The sequence below is a fragment of the Canis lupus genome, chromosome 9 (assembly GCF_011100685.1).
Source record: "Canis lupus familiaris isolate Mischka breed German Shepherd chromosome 9, alternate assembly UU_Cfam_GSD_1.0, whole genome shotgun sequence".
Lineage (NCBI taxonomy): Eukaryota > Metazoa > Chordata > Mammalia > Carnivora > Canidae > Canis > Canis lupus.
In genome coordinates, this window is record NC_049230.1 from 7974525 (window position 1) to 7996079 (window position 21555).

Below are 21555 nucleotides of genomic sequence, written 5' to 3' on the forward strand. Positions count from 1 at the left end.
ACAGCTGCAGAGTCACTTTGGGGACACATTTTCATATAAGGGGACATATTTTCAGGCTCTGGGGATTAGGGCGTAGCCGTCTTTGGGGGGAGGTCATTATTTTGTCTACCACATAATGCCTTTTAAATAGCTTTTTTTTTTGTTCCCCATTGTTGCTTTGGACAGGCGACCCAATTCTATTTCACGATTGTTCTTTGGTCATTTTTCCAATGTATGTGGGAGACGGGGAGTCTGGTGAGGAAAAGAAATGAAGAACATGAAAGACTCCTAACTCTGGGAAACGAACTAGGGGTGGTGGAAGGGGAGGTAGGTGGGGAGTGGGGGTGACTGGGTGACAGGCACTGAGGTAGGCACTTGACGGGATGAGCACTGGGTGTTGTTATTCTATACGTTGGCAAATTGAACACCAATAAAAAATAAATTTATATATAAAAAAGAAAGAAATGAAGGAAATTCAGTTGGGTCCTGGATTTCCCTGGAAAGATAAAGAACGGTGATTCTTGAGGCGGGGTCCACCTGAATCATCCAGCATGCTTTTCTATTTCAAGCATCACAGCATCCTGGGACCCCTCCCTTGAGAGTGCATCTCTTCTCTACATTGTGTCACTTGTTCATGGGAATATTTTGCATTTCTCATCTGTAAGGGCAAGGAAGAAGTTGGCCTCCAGGGATGCAGAAGGATGGAAAGGGACTTGGGCAGAAGAGGTTCAACTTTGTGTGGAAGAGGTGAATGGAGAACCATGGCTGATAAATTGCACCCCCACCCCATGGCATCAACAAGGATGGGAGGCAGGGAGGGATTGGAGGATGCAATCAATGAGTGGCCTTCCTGGATGGTGTGGCCTTAGAGTTGCTGATGGTGGGGCTGTATGGAAGGTCCTGGAATGTGCAGAGAGGTAGCTGGACAGGTATGTGCAGGTCCGCCTCGCTGCGGAGTTTACCATGAACGGCAGCTACCCAAGGCTGTTGAACTCTAAAGCCAGTGAAACAGCAGTCTGGGAAAGAGATAGGTTAGGCTGGGGCATAGGGAAGGAGCCCACAAGCTTCCTTGGGTGGTCTCATGGAGCTGAAATGATGAGACATTTTCTTTCTCTCTGGGAGTTTCAGAGGCAGATACAATTTTTCTGTGGGTGGTACTAAGACTTTTTCTGGGAGAATTGGGCCCAGAGCAAGTGACTGTGTGTAGATGATGGTTGGCAGAAGGGAAATTACTTTCTGCATGGGTTTGTTCTTTATTGTTGCTTTTGTAATACCTGGTTCTGTCACTCCAAGTGTTATTTTGGAGATGGGTGATGCAGGTTTTTTTTTTTTTTTTTTTTTTTTTTTTTTTTTTTTAAGGCAAGGCATAATGAAATCATTTTTAGAAACCCATTCAACATTTTCATGTCAGTGATGACTGTCATATGGTTACGATGGGTAGTGGGTGTACTCTTACCAAGGAGATGTCACAGCAGCTATAAGAGTAAATGGCCATGGATGAGCGTTTAATGCAGTAAACACTGGAGAAGTTTTATCCAATTGACCACATTGAGATTTGTGTTCAGTGCTTCATGTTTCTCTTCCCTTTCATGGTTCTGCGCTTATTGAGGGGATTATGGTCCTGCTTGCTCAGGTCCCTGGATCTGCTGCTTATTGGTGATGTGCCCTCCTGCAAACTATCTTATTTTTTTTTTTTTTTTTTTTTTAAATTTTTATTTATTTATGATAGTCACATCAGAGAGAGAGAGAGAGAGGCAGAGATACAGGCAGAGGGAGAAGCAGGCAGGCTCCATGCACTGGGAGCCCGATGTGGGATTCGATCCCAGGTCTCCAGGATCGCCCCCTGGGCCAAAGGCAGGCGCTAAACCGCTGCGCCACCCAGGGATCCCTGCAAACTATCTTATTACGTCTAGATTCAATTTCTTTATCTACTGATAGCAACAGAAAACAGCGTCTGACTCCTGGGGCTGTGGCAATGATAAAAGAAGGCATCAAAGATCTCTTTCCCCGAAAATAGCAAGTGATCAATAAATACTAGCTCCCTTCTTTCCTTTTGGAGATCACAAAGTTGCAAGACTAAGCTACTGACATTGATCAGCAGTTGTCTTCAAATATTTCAAAGGCTGCAAATATTTCTATATCCTAGAGGAAAGATACCTTCTTTGGTGCCCCAGAATGCAGACCTAGAGCTAACAGGTAAAAATTGAAGGGCCCTGGATATATGTGCGACACATATGCTGTGACAACCAAAAACATCTCCACACATTGCCAAATGTCCCCTGCAGGGTACAGTTGCCCACAGTGGAGAACCACTGAGTTGCAGGGTGGATGACAGGAAACTGGACTTCATCCTCCCAAGGTCACCTCCATCCCATGCCATATTGAGGTCCTATGGCATTAGTTCCAGGCATTCTGGTGGTAGATTTTTGGTTTGAAAGAGTACCTACCATTGAAGATGAAAGGCCTATGTATGTATAGGGTTTGCTTTGGGCTGTAGAGAGCACTGACGTCTGTACTTGGGAGGCCTTGTGTGGTTGTGGTTGGTTTAATGGCTCATTCATTGTGTTTTTTGCAGGTCATGCTGGCAGCCTCCTATTGGTCTCTCCTGGCTCCAGCTGTGGAGATGGCCACGTCCTCTGGGGGCTTTGGTGCCTTTGCCTTCTTCCCTGTGGCCATTGGCTTCACCCTTGGAGCTGCTTTTGTCTACCTGGCTGATCTCTTGATGCCTCACCTGGTGAGTACCATTCTTCAAACTTGACATACCTATGTCATGTCTCTGTTGAGTAGCCAGTGATATCGAAATAGATATTTCAAGCCATTTAGGACTTTCATCTAGAATTTTGCCTTGAATTGTGACTTTTTTTTTCCTAAAAGAAAATAAGCTCTCGGTAATATGACTAATCATCCCCTTAGTTACATTTTGGTAAGTTCAGATTTTAAATGTCAGGTTTCATTATAAATATAGAGTGCAGCTGACGTTGTACCGTGTGGCACTATGTCTATGAGCAGACCTAGCAACCGGGAGAAGTGAGTGATTACGATCATGGTCTTGACCCTTAAGGAGCATACACTGTCATTAGGGAGATGATGGCACACCCAACTATGGCATAAGACCATTGACAAAGCGTCACATTGACAAGGGCTTATGAACAGGAGGATGAGGTGGGGACACTGGGTAGCAAAGCTCTGAGTTTGAGTTCATTTCTGTTCCTGGCTGGTTGTATGCTCCTTAACTCCAGTTTTTCTTCCTATAGCCTGAGGATAACTCCCTTTAAGGGCTGCAAAGTGAAAATTTAAAAATCTAAAAGGCACCAGAATTGGGGGGTGAGCCAGGGTTTTTAGGCTTTTCTGCTGAAATGAGGCTGGTGGGTTAGGTTTGGGGAGTGAGCACATACTCGCTCACGTGGAAGCATGGTACAAACCACAGCCTGAAATCTGGCCATGAGCACTGAACAGAAAGAGCCAAGGCCAAGCAATGAGATCCTAACTGAATGCCGTTGGTTAAAATCAGGTAGGCTGCATAAGCTTCTGTCAGTAGAGAAGGGCTGATGTCCATGAGAATCTAGTATGGGGACACACAGCCTTACCAGATGCTCTGTTCCAACCAGCCCTAGAGGTAGGCAGAAGTCCTCTGTGAGATCTGAGCTGGTGCTTGAATTCTTTGCTCACCCAAGAAAGGGAGGAGGTGTGATAAGGACCCTATAGGGGAGAATGGGGTTGAAGGTCATTCCTTCTGTTGGACTGTGATGAGCTAGGATCAGGTCAGGCTCACTGGAGTCAGCAGGACATCTAGCCCAGGAGGTAGTCTGACATTCTCTTCCCTGCCTTCTTTCCTGCTGTAAATTCCTGACCAGAGAAAGAGAAGGAAGGGTTCTTGGGAACTTGTTCTTGGGGCCGATGAGAAACTGATTCCTCATGTCACAAAAGGACCAGACTCTGGACCAGACAGATGGATGTGATGGTTGGATGGAGAGTCAGGGCACTGTCTTGGGGGAAAGACCATGTGTCATTTTTTTCACCACAACCTTGAATGTCAGTGTCAGTTTCTGGCCCCCGGACCCTTGGCTTCCTTGCCGTTGATTATATCTGCATGATAAGAACTTTAAGAGGTCCTCCGTGTGGGCTGCCATATTGTGCTCTTAGATCCACCCTGGTAATGTGTGAACTTGCTGTTGGGATGTATTATGCTTGCCATGGCAGGAAGATCTTGCAGCCAATGGCCTTAACTCTCAGAATAGCAGACCAGGGCTGGCTCAGTGGCTCTGCACGGCCCCCACTGGGTCTCTTTCTGTCCTTCCTACCTGGGCCCAATTGGGTTTCTAAGACTGTCTTGTGAAGGGTTCTTTTTTTTTTTTTTTTAAGATTTTATTTATTTATTTATGAGAGACACACAGAGAGAGAGAGAGAGAGAGGCAGAGACACAGGCAGAGGGAGAAGCAGGCTCCATGCAGGGAGCCTGACGTGGGACTCGATCCCGGGTCTCCAGGATCACACCCTGGGCTGAAGGCGGTGCTAAACCACTTGTGCCACCAGGGCTGCCCAATGTGAAGGGTTCTTTGGACTCACGATGAGTCACTGCTCACTGGGGCAGGGACGGGGGCAGGTATATTGGATCAGCTGTCTGAATGTGAGGACTTTCTCTGGGCAGTGTAAATAGTCATTGGCCAATTTGTACTGTGCAGCATCATTGTTTTAACCTTTTGCTTGGCGTTTGTTCTAATGTATGCTTTGAATATGGAGAAGATCCCAGGGGGAAAGTCATGGACAAACTGTACAGAAAATTCGGAATGGCTTGGGAGTGGCGGCTGAGCATCCAGGGAGAGAATTCAAAGGGGCTTGAGAAAGGACATAATAACCACTAATGCCCAGACACTTGCTAATTGGCAGAAAGATCAGCCTGACAGTAAACATCTGTTCTAGGACGTTTTAAAAGAAATTAATTCTTGCTGTTGAGGTGAGAAGGAGAATTTGTGCTGCAAGGTCTATAAACAGATAAGAATTATTTATAATTGCTACAGTCACTGAATACAGATGTTGCTGTTGTGAGTGGTGCTTGCAGACTCAGGCTACCATTGCTCTGAGACGCATGAGGCTCCCCTAGGTTTCACTCTTTAACCTGCTTCCAAACCCAGAAGGGGCAGCAGCTTGGATCCATGGAAGATGCTTCATAGAGCGTGAGTTAATAGGTTTTGATCTTGAGTCCATGTGGTCATCTGGCACTGATGGAGCACGCACAGGGAAGGTAGTCTTCTCAGGCAGCTAGAAGCTGGTTTGAGAACCCAGACTCTCGGGTTTGTGGCAAGGAGATGGTTAACAACCACCTCTGGTCTCCCAACTCTATTTCTGTTGGTTCAGCTTTTCAGATTTATCTGTCTCCCTTTGGGAGCCAAAGCAAAACACTGCTCATGAAAAGGGTTTTACTCATAACGGCCTGTCAGGTTGAACCCATTGTGGCTTTGTTAACTTCAGATACATCAAATCTCTCTCTGAACTGGGTATTTGTTTTCATTTTTTTAAATCTGGGAATAAAGTAGGGAAGGCTTAGCTAGTAACCGTTAATGGGAAATGAGCTTACAGGGATTTATGGAGATTTTGCCAAATGGTGTCTTAATGGGAGAGGGAAAGAGGTGGAGGGGGTGTCGACACAGACCTTGGGAAGAGTGCTGGCAAGAGGGGGTTGATGGGGAATGCGACTGGGGCCAGCCTGAGCCCAGGGTTCCCCATCAGAGACCCTAGGGAGAGACAGAGTGGATATTAAACAGCTTTTTGGAAACACTGACATTTTTATGACCTTTGCAGTGTTGCTTCTATATGAAGTTAAGGATGGCAGGAGGTAGGTGGTCTTCACGTTGAGTTTAAAGCAGTGATTTTCTTCTGGTGGGTAGAAGGGTAGTGTTGGGAAGGACGCTAGGATGCGTGTCCCCAAGGCATCTTTTTAAACATATTAGTGTCACAACAATACAACACAAAAAAAATTGCATCATAAAAACTTAAAAAAAATAAAGTCCCTTCCTGCTATAGAGTGTGTCCCCTTCAAATTTATATCGTGAAATCCTAACCCCCAGTGTGATGGTATTAGGAGGTAGGGCCTTCTGGACATGATCAGATCTCGAGCGTGGTGCCCGTATGATATTAGGGCCCTTATATAGAGGTCCCCAAGAGCTCCCTGTTCTTTCTGCCATGTGAGGACACATGGTGACACACAAGTGCTGTCTATGAACAAGAAGCCAGACACCAATTTTGCCAGCACTTCAATGTTGGACTTTTAGCTTCCAGAACTGTGAGGTAAACACATTTCTGTTGTATATAAGCCACTCGGTCTATAATAATTTTTTTAATAGATTTTAGTTTTTTGAGTACTCTCTACACCCAACATGGGGCTCGAACCCACAACCCCGAGATCAAGAGTCACTCACTTCACCGACTGAGCCAGCCAGGCGCCTCTTACAGTAATTTTTTATAGCAACCCCAGATGGACTAAGACACTTGGAGCTTTCTATCCTGTCCCCAGACCAACCACTGTTACCCATTCAAGGGATAACCTTCCAGATTTTTTCTCTTGCCTTTAAGAAAATGAACTATGCTGTGTCTTTAAATCCTGAAATGTAAACACTTTCCCATTTGCTTGTGTTGCTTGAGAGCGAGAGCGTGCTTTAAATCCTCTATGGAGCAATCCGGACCACCTCATTTTGAGCTCCTTTCTCCTGTGTGCACACAGGCCATTCGTTTTTCACACCATTGGAACCCATGTGTGCGATCTCTTGTGTGGTGTCTTTACATTTGAAGTGACTTTTTTGCTACAGTCGTTCTAGTACCTGCGCAGTGTCCCACCGCCCTACTGTACGTGGTCCGCCTCATGGTCTCCCTATCATCCAGGAGCTGGATTCCTCTATGCTTTTACATATATATCTGTGTACATCTGGAAATGTAATTTTGTTTTGTGTTTTCTGAAAAACACATGGTAACATACTGTCTGTGTTGTTGCTACTTGCTTTTTTCAGCTTGCTTTCCATCTTGGCAGTCTCACTGGGAGACGTGTGTGCTCCCAACCCCCTCCCTCCCCTCTCTTGGGGATGTGACATCTTGAGGAGGCTGCCCAAGGACTGGGGAAGGGGGAGGGAAGGTAGCAGGTCTCTGATTCCCTCTGAGATGTCTCATCGGGGGGAGCATGGCTAGTGGTCCTGCCCAGGCTGGGGGGTGGGCAGGGCAGATCCTCAGGCAGTGGGGGGGAACTGCCTTCGTCTCTGCTCCCTCCTCAATCAGTCCGTGTCCCCAGTCCTGTTGAGTTTCTTCTCTTTGTTGTCTCCATAATGGCAAAGAAGATGCCTCTGCTGAAAACCTGAGCGAGCAGTGTGTGCACGTACTTCCAATATGCAGCCAACTTTGACTGACGTCAATACCCACCCGTTGGCTGGAGTTGCGATGAGGGGCCACATATGATGAGTGTGTGCAAGTGACAGAGGTTGCAGGAAGCGCTTATTTTCCCTCCAGAAGGGGCCTTTGGATGTTTTTCTCTCCTTTGTAGATTCTCTCCATCCTCAGCAATTTTTGTTTTAAAGATTTTATTTATTTATTCATGAGAGACACAGAGGGAAAGGGAGAAGCAGGCTCCCTGTGGGGAACCGTATGTGGGACTCGATCCCAGGACCCTGGGATCACGACCTGAGCCAAAGGCAGTTGGATGCTCAACCACTGAGCCACCCAGGCAGGCGTCCCTCCATCCTCAGCATTCTGATTCTACTTCACTGAAGAATACCTTGCAGAGAAAAGATGGGGTCTCAGGGGGTGGGGGGGGGATGGCAAGAATATCTTACAGGACACCACAAGGAGATACTGCAGTGGCAACCACCTGAGAGTCCGTAGCAGAAGCCTGACATTGTCTGATAAGCCCAACTGGCTGCCAGAGAGAAGATTGGCCCTCTGCCTCAGTTTTAGTGCTGCTTCTTCTTCTTCTTCTTCTTCTTCTTCTTCTTCTTCTTCTTTTTTAAGATTTGATTTATTTGAGAGAAGTGTGCAGGTCTATGCATGGGCGGGGGAAGGGGAGGGGGTGGGGCAAAGGAGGGGGGTAGGGCAAAAGGAGAGGGAGAAGCAGGCTTCCTGCTGAGCTGGGGGCTCCATGGAGGGCTCTATCCCAGGACCCTGAGATCATGACCTGAGCTGAAGGCAGATATTTAACCGACTGAGCCACCCAGGTGCCCCTTAGTGCTTCCTTCTTTCTCATACTTTGTTGAGCATTGGCAGTTCTGCTTGATACTGGAAGATAGACTGGGTTTGAGCAGTTGTTGACATCGTGGCTAGGCTGGAAAGAGCGAGAGAGAGCCTCCAGTGCAGGGGCTGGGCTGGGCAAGAGGCTCCACTGGCTGTTAGAATCAGGTCAAAGAGGGATGAGGTTTTGCAAATGGGCATGCTGCTTCACCGTCTACACAATCTGTATCCATTTCCCAGGGCCTCCAGAACAGAGTACTGTGGACCAGGGAGCTTCAACAGCAGAAATGTGTTTCCTCCAGTTCTGGAGGCTGGAATTCTGTGATCAGGGTGCCAGCGGGGCAGGTTTCTTCTGTGTCCTTGCTCGTTGGCTTGCAGATGCTCCCTTCTTGCTGGGCCCTCGCGTGGTCTTTTTTTCTGAGCATGTGCATCCCTGGCATCTCCCTGTGTGTCCAAATGTCCTCTGGTCCGGGCACTGGTCTGATGGGAGCAGGGCCCACCCTCACGGTCTCATTTTCACCTAATCATCCCTTTCAAAGGCCCTCCTTCCAAGTATAGTCACATTTGGAGGTGCAGGGGTCATGGCTTCAACATAAGAATTGTAGAGGCCATAGTTCAGTCCATAACCACGTTCTCTTAGTTTCTTTTGGAATTAATGGTACTAAGGTTGAGAGGTGACTGGGTAGGGATGCCTCATCCTGTGGACATGACTGGAGGCCATTGGTTAAGGCATGGGGTGTTTTGAACAAGAACAAGCCAGGGTTTTCCTGGCAGCTGAGTGGACAGGCTGATTAAGGATGCTCCCAGAGCAGATACATGACACTCATTGATACTTTCGTTTCCACTGGAGCAAACCCATAAGCTTGCTCAACAAAAGCAGTGGCTCTGGAGCCCCGGCTCAAGAGTGTTTGAAAAGGTTGGAGGGATTCACTGCCTATGGAACAGACAGGCTATGTCACTGCACTGGGGGACTCAGAGGCACAAAGCTACAGGCCCTTCAGAAGCCGATACTTGGAAAGAGTGGCATTTGAGTCCCCAGGGCCCAGCACCCAGTCCCAAGGTGCAAGTGGGAGCCAAACTTGAGGTTTCTTTGCTTGTGATGCATTCTGCAGTTTCCTGTGAGTTTAAGGAAGATGCTTAGGTAGGTGTTGGTTTTGGCTTTACTCCCAGTATGGTATGGTTGCTGCTTTTCCAAGAAAACCATGGGTTTCAGCCATTCTGTGGCTGTCTTGCAGGGCACGTTTAGCCGTGGACATACATCCTGCTCCAGCCATTTGTGTGCCTGTGTGTGTTAGCTGTGCACACAGTCCTGGCTCCTTGGGGCTGTAGGAAAAATATTTGTAGCTTTGCAGCCAGTGGCACAGAGCATCGGAGGCCATCCACTCTGGCTCTTGGCCAGGGTTCAGAAGCCCATCTCTGTCAGTGTTGTGTCTTCCTGGAGGGAAGTGGGTTTGGTGTGAAAACTCATACATCCGTGTGCACACGTGCACACATACACACACACACCAAAGCATCCACTTCAGTATAGGCTATAAAGCACTGTAAGACCAACCACTGAATGCTTCTTATTTTTAAAATAGTTTATAATAGTAAATAGTTTTATTTATAATAAAGTACCATTTTAAAAAAGATTTATTTCTTCATTTGAGAGAGGGGGAGAGAGAGCATAAAAACGTGAACAGTGGGAGGGGCAGAGGGAGAGGGAAAGAGAATCTCAAGCAGACTCCCTGCTGAGCACAGAGCCTGATGTGGGGCTTGATCTCACGATCCTGAGAGCATGAGATCATGACCTGAGCCAAAATAAAGAGTCAAATGCTTAACCTACTAAGCCACCCCAGGCACCCCATACTGGCAGGGATTCTTAAATGCAGATAGTCACGGTGGGACCCTTCTAGATCTTGGGTTTTGTTCTCCATGCTTACAACACGTTTTCATATTTTAGATCATAAAGTTGTGACTGAGCACTTGTCGGGTCTTGCTATTTGTTGAGTTGGGCAACATGCCCATGGCAAAGATGGTGATGGCAGAGGAGATTTACGAGGCTGGAATCAGGTGTGCACCTCCTGTTAACTTCTTCTTCCCAAAGATGGCAGTGCCTCTGTCTGGCTCACAGGGGAATACCTAGCTAGGCGCCTGGTGCGTCCTTGCCAAGCAGAACAGATCCAGGCCCTGCCCACGGTGTTGGTCTCCTCTGGGATCATGATGGTGCTGCTGGTGGTGGTGGGGAATCCAAGCCAGAGGGTGGCCAGAGTTCTGGTATCCAAGAAGAAAAGAGGAAGGGAGTGTGGGGCCAGAGATGTGGTTTGGCCAGTTCTTAGAAAGGATGGAGTTGGAGTAAAACCACTCCCATGTGGAGCCATGGGGATAAACAACAAGGCATATCCATAGCCGTAGTATATAGTGCCTCCTTCCAGAAATGCTCTATGCTGTTCTAGGTCTGCAGTTCCTTTCACTGTCCTGTATCTTAGGAATGGGTGGAGGGGAAGGGATTTTATCCTTGTGCCTCGGGAGCACACTGTGGCTTCAAAATCATAGCCAAGCCGCCTTTTTTCCAGTGACGTGGGCAAGCAATTGTAGGACTTTCCTCACCTCGACCCGAGCCAGATGGAGGTGTTCTGAGTTTAGTGCAAAAGCTAAAAGTGATCATCACAAACCCAATGGCAGTGGTGAGTACTGTTCTCTCCTGCCTACACTACAGGATGTGGTTTGTGTGTTCCTCCTCCATAAACTGTGTCTTGGTTCCGCTGTAGCCCTTCTGTTCCCTATGCTGTTATCACCCATGGACCCAACCCCCTGTGGCCTGAAGGCAGGAGCATGGACAGGGATGGACCTGCTCTGGTGTCCCCTGGGTCCCCCGCACCAATCAGCACAGAGCCTGGCACAGAGTAGGTCTCTAGGAGGTATTTGATGAATGTGTCAATGAAGATGTTCGGAAGATCTAATGGGACCATCTTTGTGAAAACCCCCTACAGCTTCTAAGTTTAAAGTGCTTTATGTCTGTGAGTTATTTTCTAGAAGCAGATCCATGCCCTTTGCAAGGGCCTCTTTTTTTTGGCACAGCAAACGTGAGGCATAGATAATTAACCATGCAGGTGAAAAATAGAAAAACTTAGTCTGAAATTTGAATCCGTTGTATGATTTTTCATGGCTTTACTTTCTTTAATTATGTTTACTTACAAAGCTAAAGATGTACACTGCCATTTAAAATAGGCATTTTCTGAGCAGTGGGATCAGGAAGTGTGTTAGAAGAGAGGTGAGTGCAATGGGGTAGGGGTGGGAGGGAGCCCGGAAGTTGTCTTTGGTGCTTCAGGAAAATATTAACACCTGAACCTCCTCCTGGAGGTCTGATTCCATTGTGCCCACAGGGAGGCCTAGGTATCTGAAACAGAACATCCCCACAGAGGCTCTGACGTGCCACCAAGGTCGGTGACCACTGAATGAAGCCTACTCATAACTTTTTGTTCAGATGTTGTTTTTGGGATAATTCACTGCAATTTACATACCTTTCTCTTTCCCTTCTAAGCCAAGTTTTACTATTGCAGAAGCCTCAGAAAAGAGGGAAAGGAGGACATCCTGCAGGTGATGAAGGGACAGTCTCCAGATGAAAGGGGAGAGGATCTGGTTCTCTGGATGGCAAACGTCAGAGCTCACCAGAATCACCTGGGAGACCTCCTTTACCCAAAGGGCTCTAGCTTCCTTTTGACCGCTGCCTTTCTCCTCCCCTGGTTCTCTGGGCAGCGTAATCACTTGCTTTGTCTGACACCCTGATCCTGACTCTACTCACCCCTGCCCATTTTGCCAGAAGCTACTCGAATAGCTTCCATATGGCAGAGCAAGTGGCAGTTGGTGGCGTCCCAGGAGACTGTCTCTCCCTGAAGACGCCCAGAAATGGCTTAAGGCGGGACCTATAGGTAATGAGCCTCGGGAAGTGCAAGCTAATGCCACGTTTTCTCGCTGCCAGAGTTCTAGTTGGACATCATGGTTGGGGGTAGAAGCGGGATTATTTGTATTAAATAATGATACTGTATTTTGTGATGGCATATTATATGATGATATCTAAGGGTATTCCATAATGGCATTATGTAAATAACATGTCATTATATACATTATGTCTTAATTCTTTCTTTTTTTAAAGATACATTTATTTATTTTAGAGAGAGAGAGAGTGAGCATGAGCTCAAGAGAGCACCCAAGCAGGGGGAAGGTCAGAGGGAGGGGCAGAGGGAGAGGGAGAGAGAGAACTCAAGCAGACTCCCTGAGGATGTGGAGCCTGACATGAGACTCAATCCCAGGACCCTGAGATCATGACCTGAGCTGAAATCAAGAGTTAGGTGCTCAATGGACTGAGCCACCCAGGCACCACATACCTTAAGTCTTTCTACCAACCCCATGCTCCCCACCCTAGTCTGCATTTCTAGGTTGGCATAAGGCTTCTTTAGAGGCAGCACATTAGAGGGGAGCAAGCATGGGCATTGGACAAAATTGCCCTGGATTCATTCCTAGGGCTGCACATCTAGGGGCAGATACTTAGTATCCTCAGTATCCTTATCTGTAGAATGGATATAATCCTACCTGAGAGGGTGGCCATGAGGATTAACTGCAATAATGCTAATAGAGCACCTAACACACAGTTTGGCTGGCATACAGTAGGTGTTTAATAAATATCAGTTCTCATATCAGGAAATGTGGAAGCTGTTGTGTATTCAGGCTTAATAAAATGGGTGTGTGTTGGGGGAGATGTATCTATGTATTTGTGTATGCGTGTAGTCTTCAAAGGAGGAGGGCTTCATCGTGATGTTCATTTGTCTTACCTCTGGGTTCTAGAAGGTGAGGTGTCCTTTCCTAGACGTTTGCATATCCTATAAGCAGATGGCCCCTTCCTTCTGCTGCCCCAAAGGGAATGGATTGAAAATTGTGCCTGTAAAACTAGACCCTTAGGACCATAGCCCATCTTTCCCACTCCTGTGGTATCTTTCTCTCAGATGGATCATTGTTCAATGGAAGAGTGACCAACTGGCCACTCCACTTGGAGACCAAAATGATTTGACTAGGTGAGGAGGAAATCTTCAGTTACCTGTGCCTTATCTGTAAATAAGTAGATTTACTTTACTCATAGAACAGGTTGCTAGTGGGTTGTCCACCTGGTATTGAGGTTGTTGCTACTGACTGAATTATTATGCCTCCCCCTACCCACCTCCCCATTCATATGTTGAAGCCCTAAACCCCAATGGGACATTTGGAGTGAAGTCTTTGGGAGATGATTAGGTTTAGATGAGGTCCTGAGGGTGGGGCCCTCATTTTGGGATTAGTGGTCTTACAAGAAGAGACTCCAGAGAGCTTGCTCTCTTTCTCTCTCTGCCATGTGACACAGTGGACACAGTGAGAGCATGACTGCCTTCCAGCCAGGAGGAAAGCTCTGTTGTGTGTGTTTTTTCTGCACCACCAAGCAATTCTCCAACAACCAGCTGGGGATCCTACAGTTCCAGTCAATCCTGATACTATCTACCTGGAGGTATCTATCTACCTGCCAATATCAAGTCCTGATTGTGTCAATCAGCTATAGATCAGAGGTTCCCACACCCCCCGCCCTTGGATTTGATTAATTTGCTAGAGCAGCTCACAGAACTCAGGAAAACAGTTTATAGTTGACCCTCTCCCCCGCCCCCTGCCACATACACAGTCAAAAATCCCCAAATTTAACTGTTGACATGCTTCCAGTGTTGACCGACAGCCTGACTGATAACATAAACAATTGTTCAACACATATTTGCTATGTTATATATGTATTATGTACTGTATTCTTAGAATATAGTAAGCTGGAGAAAAAATATTAAGAATATACCAGGGAAGGGACACCTGGGTGGCTCAGTGATTGATCATCTGCCTTTGGCCCAGAGCGTAATCCCGGGATCTGGGATCGAGTCCCACACTGGGCTCCTTGCAGGGAGCCTGCTTCTCCCTCAGCCTATGTCTCTGTCTCTCTCTCTTGCTGTGTCTTGCATGAATAAATAAATAAAAATCTTAAAAAAAAATCCTAGGAAAGAAAAGATACATTTACAGTACCGTATTATATTTCTGGAAAAAACTCTCATGTAATTGGACCCATGCAACCCATATTGTTCAAGGGTCAGCTGTACTCATGAGATTACTGGTCTATTCTAAAAAGATAAAACTCGGGCAGCCCTGGATGGCTCGGCGGTTTAGCGCCGCCTTCAGCCCAGGATGTGATCCTGGAGACCCAGGATCGAGTCCCACGTCGGGCTCCCTGCATGAAGCCTGCTTCTCCCTCTGCATGTGTCTCTGCCTCTCTCTCTGTGTCTCTCATGAATAAATAAACAAAATCTTTAAAATAAAATAAAAAGATAAAACTCAGAAACAGCCAATGGGAGAGAAACATAGGGCCCGGTACGGGGTGGCGGGGGGGGGCAGGGGGTGCTTCTACTCTCTCCCCACATGTCAGTCTACCTCATCTCTGTGTGTTCTCCAAACTGGAAGCTCTCTGAACCCTGTCCTTTTGGGTTTTTATGGAGGTTTCATTACCAGAGTGCAATTGATTAAATCATTGATTCAACCACCAGTCCCTATTGGGCTTCTTGGAAGTTAGGGGGTGGAGCTGAAAGTTACAGCCCTCTAGCACATGGCTGGTTCCCGCAACCAACCCCCATCCTCAGGTGCTTTCTAAAGGTCACCTGGTTAACCGAAGCTCAGGTGTGGTGGAAAGAGGTTGGTTACGAAAATCCAGACATCTTAATCACTCTTATCACTTAGGACTTCCCAAGGGTTTTTTTAAGTGCTCCTGTGCCAGAAATAGGGGCAAAGACCAAACACATATTTCTTACTATAAATCACAGTGTCACAAGGGTCTTCACCAGAATGCAATCCTCCTGGCAGCCTGGTCTTGGACTCTCAGCCCCCAGAACTATGAGAAACCAATTTCTGTTGTTTAAGCCACCCAGTGTGTGGCAGCCTGAGCTAAGGGCCATGGTGAAAGCTGTTGTCTTAGATCTTGGGTGACTCAGCCCTTCTTTGTCTTTGCATTCTCTGCAGCCACCTCAGCCCTGGCTCAGTGGTCCTGTCACCACCTATGCAGGACTCACCCCCAGGCCATCTCTGTGGAGTGTCCTTTTGCCCCTTTCTAATGTGGGGCCAGATTGTGTTCTCTGCCTGTTTGCACTGTCTGCCTTCTCTCTAAAATAGGCATCAGTCTCCTCTTTCTGGTTCTTTGTACGTGTTCTAGTTTTCCACCTGAAACAGGCTGGCTGGATCCAAGGACCTGGAGGGGGTTTTGCAGGACCAGCCAGGAGGCTCCTTGACTTTGTGCAGGATAGAAATCAAAATGAGGAAGTGAGAATAGAGTTTATTAAAGATATAGAAAGTGTAGACATGGACAGAGTGACCAGGAGACTCAGAAAGGAAAGAAGAGTGAATCTCCCCTTTGTGTGGGGTCTGGGGATTTTATTGAGGACAGTGGTCTGCTGTATGTGTCTTTTCAGTAATCCAAGAACAAAGACCTGTGTTCAGGTGTTTCCCATAAGTCACTTATGCCCTGGAGGCAGGAATTTTGATGAGTCAGTGGTCATGTCAACCCCACCTGTCCCTCCTTAGATATGATCTGTTGTGCTGGAAGACTCTAAAGAAAGCATTAAATCCTTGACCTTTATAAGGAAGACATACCTTGTCTGTTCTATAAGGTGTGTGTAAGGCAGAGGTGCAGGTCCTAGAAAGAATAGAAACAGGAAAAGGAGTGGAGAAAGCAAGTTTCCAGGGTGCCTGGGTGGCTCAGTCAATTAAACATCTGACTCTTGATTTTGGCTCAGGTCATGATCTTAGGTTTGTGAGATCCAGCCCTGCATCGGGTTCTGCGCTGGGTGTGGAATCTGCTTGAGATTCTTTCCCTTACCCTCTCCCTTTGCCCCTCCCCACCTAGAAAAAAAGCAGGTTTTTGTGGGGTCCCATTAGTTTCCCTATTTCAAGTTCCCCATCCAGGACTTTGCTTCCCAAGTCCTATCAGACCTGTCCATCCCCATTGGTCAAGTCAGTCCTTTGTACCATTAGCAAACTAAACCCTGATTTGTTTTATAATTATTCCAAGCACATCTAGTTGGAGCAATTAATTACATTTCCAGATATTTGGATAAAGGTTCTCTTCCATCACAGGTTTGGAAAAATTAAGATATACATGAACATTAAAAAAAAACTTGTACCTATTTGCTTAGGTATCTGGGCTTGGAAGGCCCCAGAAACACATTCTACCTTTGGTTGGGGTGGCCAGCTGACTAATGGCCCCCAAAGATATCCAGGTCCCAATCCCTGGAACCTGTGAATATTACTTTATATGGAAAAAGGGTCTTTGTAGCTGTGATGAACTTGCGATGAAGAGGTCAACCTGCTATATCCAGGTGGACCCTACATGCAGTCATGCGTATCCTTATAAGAGGGAGGCAAAGAAAGATTTGCCCGAAGAGAAAAGGGCATTGTGACTCTAGAAGCAGAGGTTAGAGTGATGAAGCCCTGAATCAAGGATTGCCAGGAGCCCCTGGAAAGTAGAAGAAGCAGGGCATGGATTCTTCTGTAGAACCTCTGATGGGAGTTTGGTCCTATCACACCTTGATTTCAGTCCAGAGATACTGATTTTGGATTTCTAGCTTCCAGAAAGTGAGAGAATGAATTTCTGTTTGATTGATTGATTGATTTTTAAAGATTTTATTTACTTATTTGTGAGAGACACACAGAGAGAGAGGCAGAGACATAGGCAGAGAGAGAAGCAAGCTCCCTGTGGGGAGCCAGACGCGGGACTTGATTCCAGGACCCCAGGATCATGACCTGAGCCAAAGGCAGATGCTCAGCCACTGAGCCACCCAGATGCCCCAATTTCTGTTGTTCTAAACCATCATTTTGTGAGAATTTGTTACAGCAGCCACAGGAAACGGATACAGTTTGCATGGTTAATTCTCTCCTTGGTGCTGCTACCCCTCCCACCACTGACTGCTCTGGGAGCCGCTGGTGTTCTGTACCACTAAAGTAATTCAGCAGTGAGTCCTTTCTCTGACCAACTTACTGCTTCTGGGTACTACCTTTTGCACATTGAAAAGCTCAGAATAGATCAGTGACTTTTGCACACATTCAGTGAGAGTTTGATCCCTGACTTCTAAATGGCTTAAGAGGCTGCAGAGCATATTTGCCAATCGCGTGGACTCTGGAATCCCGCTGACTGAGGTCAGATCCATGCTCTGCTACTTGCTGACCACGGGACCTAGGACTAGTCACTCAGCCTCTCTCCTACTAAGCCCTGCCCTGCCCACTTCACAGAGATGGTTATAAGAATTGAGCAAGCTGCCAGGTTTCATTGATTTTAGAAACATTTTTGTACATCTTAACCTCTCTAAAATTGGGATGCATTATACAGGCAATGGCAGGTCATTGTCTATGACTGTATTTTTCCTTCCTAGCGATACCTTGAGGAATGGTGTATCTTAGAGTAGAAGGCATTTTGGAATCGATGAACATGGTAATCCATGCAGATATGCTGAACTCAGTGTCTGCACATTTTAAGAGCTCAGTAACTATCAGTGATTATGTGGTTCTCTCAGTTGTAGCAAGGAGGCAGAGGGTTTTACGTATGATTTCACCATCTTCTTCTACACCTGATACCTGATGCTCTTCTCTCTCCTCCCTATGTTCATGAACGTCCCCTTTGCCATACCTGTCCTGTCTCTAATCATTTCCATTTCCCTAGTTCAGCCTCTCTGCAGAACCTGGAGTAGGAGAGTGAGAATCCGTGGCCCTGAGTGATAGGTCTGGTCCTGTTCTCTTGCCTCCCCACCTTGCAGAGCCACCCAGGCGTATACCTGACCTTGCTTATGGGACTTATATAACTTGAACTTGCTCCCGTGGCCTCTGAGACCTTAAAATCTTTTTCTTTCTTCCTTTCCTTTCCTTTCCTTTCCTTTCCTTTCCTTTCCTTTCCTTTCCTTTCCTTTCCTTTCCTTTCCTTTCCTTTTTTCCTTCCTTCCTTCCTTCCTTCCTTCCTTCCTTCCTTCCTTCCTTCCTTCCTTCCTTCGTGTTTTAAGGGTCTTTTGAGACCTTACATCTTGACTTGTCTATACATTTTTCTTCCTTCTAATTTTTGTTTCTATGCTCTCTGGTGGCAGATGAAGACTCATACTAGCGTTTCTTAAGGCTATGATTCTATATCTGTCAGGGTCCAGTGGTCTGGGAGACAAAACATAGCAGTCACTTGAACACAAAGAATTTAATATAAAGAACTGCTAACTAGGTATAAAGTTGTTAGCTAAGGTAAAAGGAGGACCCTAAGCTATCAGAGGCGGCAACTGCTGAAAGCAGCTACCACCCCTAGGATTGAGGAAATAGAAGGAGAAGTTAGAATTCTGGAAACTTCAAGGAGGGGGTCCTTCAGAGCTGAAACTCCAGTGTCTGAGGAAGATGTGCCAGCAGGCTGGTACTGATGTCGTAGGCTGGGGCACAGTGAAGCTAGTTCTGCATATGTCAGGAAAAAGTCCAGCCTGGCTTTGATTGATAGTATGGGAAGGAATCGCTGCAGCTGTGGTGAAGCTCTGCTGGAGGGATGCCCATGCAGCGGCCAGCACGCGGGAAGGAGCATGTCCCTCCTCAAGCCCTGTGGTTTCCTCTAGCGTGCTGACTGCCAGAACCGGACAAAGACCAACTGGCAAAACAAAAATATAGTTTGCAAAACCTCAGCCCAAGTATTACTGAGATACAGGAACCTGCCTTGGGGCCAGTTAGGATTCCGCTAACTGCAGTTGGCTCATGAGCCTTGTGATGCTGTATATAAAAATGAGTGTGCCCATCAGTCAGGGTTCTGGATTGGAAGCAACAGATACTGCCTCTGGCTGATTAAACAGAAGTGGAACTTGTAAAAGGATTACCAAATAGCTTCCAGAACGTTGGTGGGAGAGGAGGGAGCTGGAGAATGAGGCTCAAGGCTTTGATTTTAAAGACAAGATTGTGAACCAAGTCACTGGACTGCTCTGGCCATGGAGCGGCAGATGCCTGCAAATTTCCCCAGCGCCCACATCTTTGTCTTTGCCAGATACACGACTTGGATGCAACGCTGCTACTTTTGCATCAGCCCACACCAGAAGGACAGAGGGGAGACGGGAGAGAGGGAGAGGAGATTTCCAGCTGATTTCACTACCTTCTCAGTCAGTCCAGCTTGGGTGCATTTGGTCAGGAGAGCTAAGTCATCTGGCTGTGCCCTGACTGCAACTGTGTATGACCAAGTGTCTGGATTTCCAGCTCCTGTTGTGGGAAGAGCTCTTCATTCTCTATCAAGTGTCAGAGAGTGGGCAGTTCTCTAGATATGAAGGGGTTCAGATATAGCACAACCAAAAGGAAACCATTCCCTGTACTGGGCAGGGTTCATCACAGTAGGAAGTGCATCCTTGACTTCCAGTAGATTCTCAGAGGAGTTTGCAATCACCAACATGCTAAAAATGGCTGAAGGTGACTCCTTAGGGAGGGCTCATTACACGTGTATAAACTTCCCTCTAAATAAAAGGGTGCGATAAAGGCGTGGTAATGAGACCCCTTTGATGGTTGAAGTTCAAGGTGTTCAGCAGGTTTATTAATGATTAGCAGCGCTGAGAGGCTCTTACCCTGCAGAGTGCTAAACCCTACAAGATTCCTGGATGGAAAGGGTCTCTTTGAGCCCAGACTGGCTTTAATTAATCTCCCAGCAGGCCTGCAGAGTGGGAAAATCAACTATTATTGCATTCTGGACAAAGGCAGGGCTGGGGGAAGAGTACATTTTTATGGGTGACATGAGGGAATGGGAGACAGTCAGGAGGTGGAGAATATAATTTGGATGCTTGATAGTTCCAGAAACAGACACTTGTGTTGTCACGAGGAACCGTGAGTTCTCTTTTCTTGGCAGGGTGCCTCCAGAAATGCTAGGGCTTGAGCAGTTGGCCACTACCATCCCTGAGGGAGATGCGGCTGTGCTTGCAGACCTGTCCCCTTCTCTGCGTCATCATTGTCATCTTTGTCATCTTTGTCATCTTGCCGTCTTTCTCTGTGAGACCCTAAGGCCCTTCTGGTATACACCCCACTCTTACCACATGAGGCAAAAAATGTTAACCACCAGCTATTTAAAACTACAGCTCTTCTCATTTAATCCCTTTACTGTGGTTATTGTCACAGAAAATGCCATCAGCTCTGTTCCATCTCAGAGCTGGCAAATCCTGAGCGTGGTCTGGTTTTCCTTGCATCTTTGCTGAGATGCTTCAGCAGGGACACCCGGACTTTAGCTTCCCTTCCCCACTCTGTTCCATGACTCAGTAGGATTGCATGAGTGTTTGTCCGGTGGGGTGGGGGGGGATTCCCCAAAGCAGCCTCACGTGTCAAGATCACATTTTTTTTTAAAGATTTATTTTTATTTATGATAGACATAGAAAGAGAGAGAGAGAGGCAGAGACACAGGAGGAGGGAGAAGCAGGCTCCATGCCGGGAGCCCGATGTGGGACTCCATTCCGGGATTCCGGGATCGTGCCCTGGGCCAAAGGCAGGCGCTAAACTGCTGAGCCACCCAGGGATCCCCAGGATCACATTTTTTTTAAAAAAAAAGATATTATTTATTTATTCCTGAGAGACAGAGAGGCAGAGACACAGGCAGAGGGAGAAGCAGTCTCCTTGCAGGGAGCCTGATGTGGGACTTGATCCCGGGACCCCAGGATCACAACCTAAGCCAAAGGCAGACGCTCAACCACTGAGCCACCCAAGTACCCCAGGATCACATTTTGATGGTGTCTGGACTTGCAGGTTTTTGCCAGGGGGTTGCATTCTTTCTTCCTGGGTTGTGACTCTTCTTCTTTTCCCTCCTTACCCCCTACCGTCCTGTTCCCACCAGGTCTTTTTTTCTGTGGTTCATTTAGTGCCAAATTTTGGAACGAGGCATTTTGCTAGTGCCAAGGATCAAAAGCCTTGTAATTGTATAAATAAGCAATTACAGAGCAGTAATTGCTCTAATGAAAAAGAGTAGAAGATGGGAGCACTGGCAAATAGTGACTCAGTCTGCTTAGGGGATTCACAGGAGGCTTCCTGGGGTTGATGCTTAGGTTTAGACTTAAAGGTGAAGTTGGGCTTTGTCAGGCGGCTGGCCCTGATCGGAGCTGGGGTGGGTATGCATTTCAGACAAAGGGAACAGTATATCTAACAGTATATACACTGCAGCAGGCTGACTAGTTCATTGTTGCTTTGTTATAAAGTACACGTATTAGGTAACTATTGCTGTGTAATACGCACAAACTCTCAGTGGCATGCAGCAGTTAATAAGGAGTGATTTCCTAGCTGTCAGCAAATTGGCAAACTGGCAAGATTGCAGATAGGTGGGGT

At 46.9% G+C, this 21555-nt stretch overlaps 1 protein-coding gene across 14 annotated transcripts in view; it reads left to right on the forward strand.

The window, feature by feature from the left end:
* SLC39A11 (solute carrier family 39 member 11) overlaps positions 1 to 21555 on the forward strand; it is a 403217-nt gene that overhangs the window by 117119 nt on the left and 264543 nt on the right. For all 14 annotated transcript variants that reach the window (XR_005364223.1, XR_005364224.1, XM_038546727.1 and 11 more), the window contains one exon: positions 2555 to 2713. Coding sequence is in view for 12 of the 14 variants with exons in the window: in XM_038546727.1 (XP_038402655.1) it covers positions 2555 to 2713 (159 nt within the window). In the remaining 2 variants the exon portion in view is untranslated. The remainder of the gene's footprint in view (positions 1 to 2554; positions 2714 to 21555) is intronic.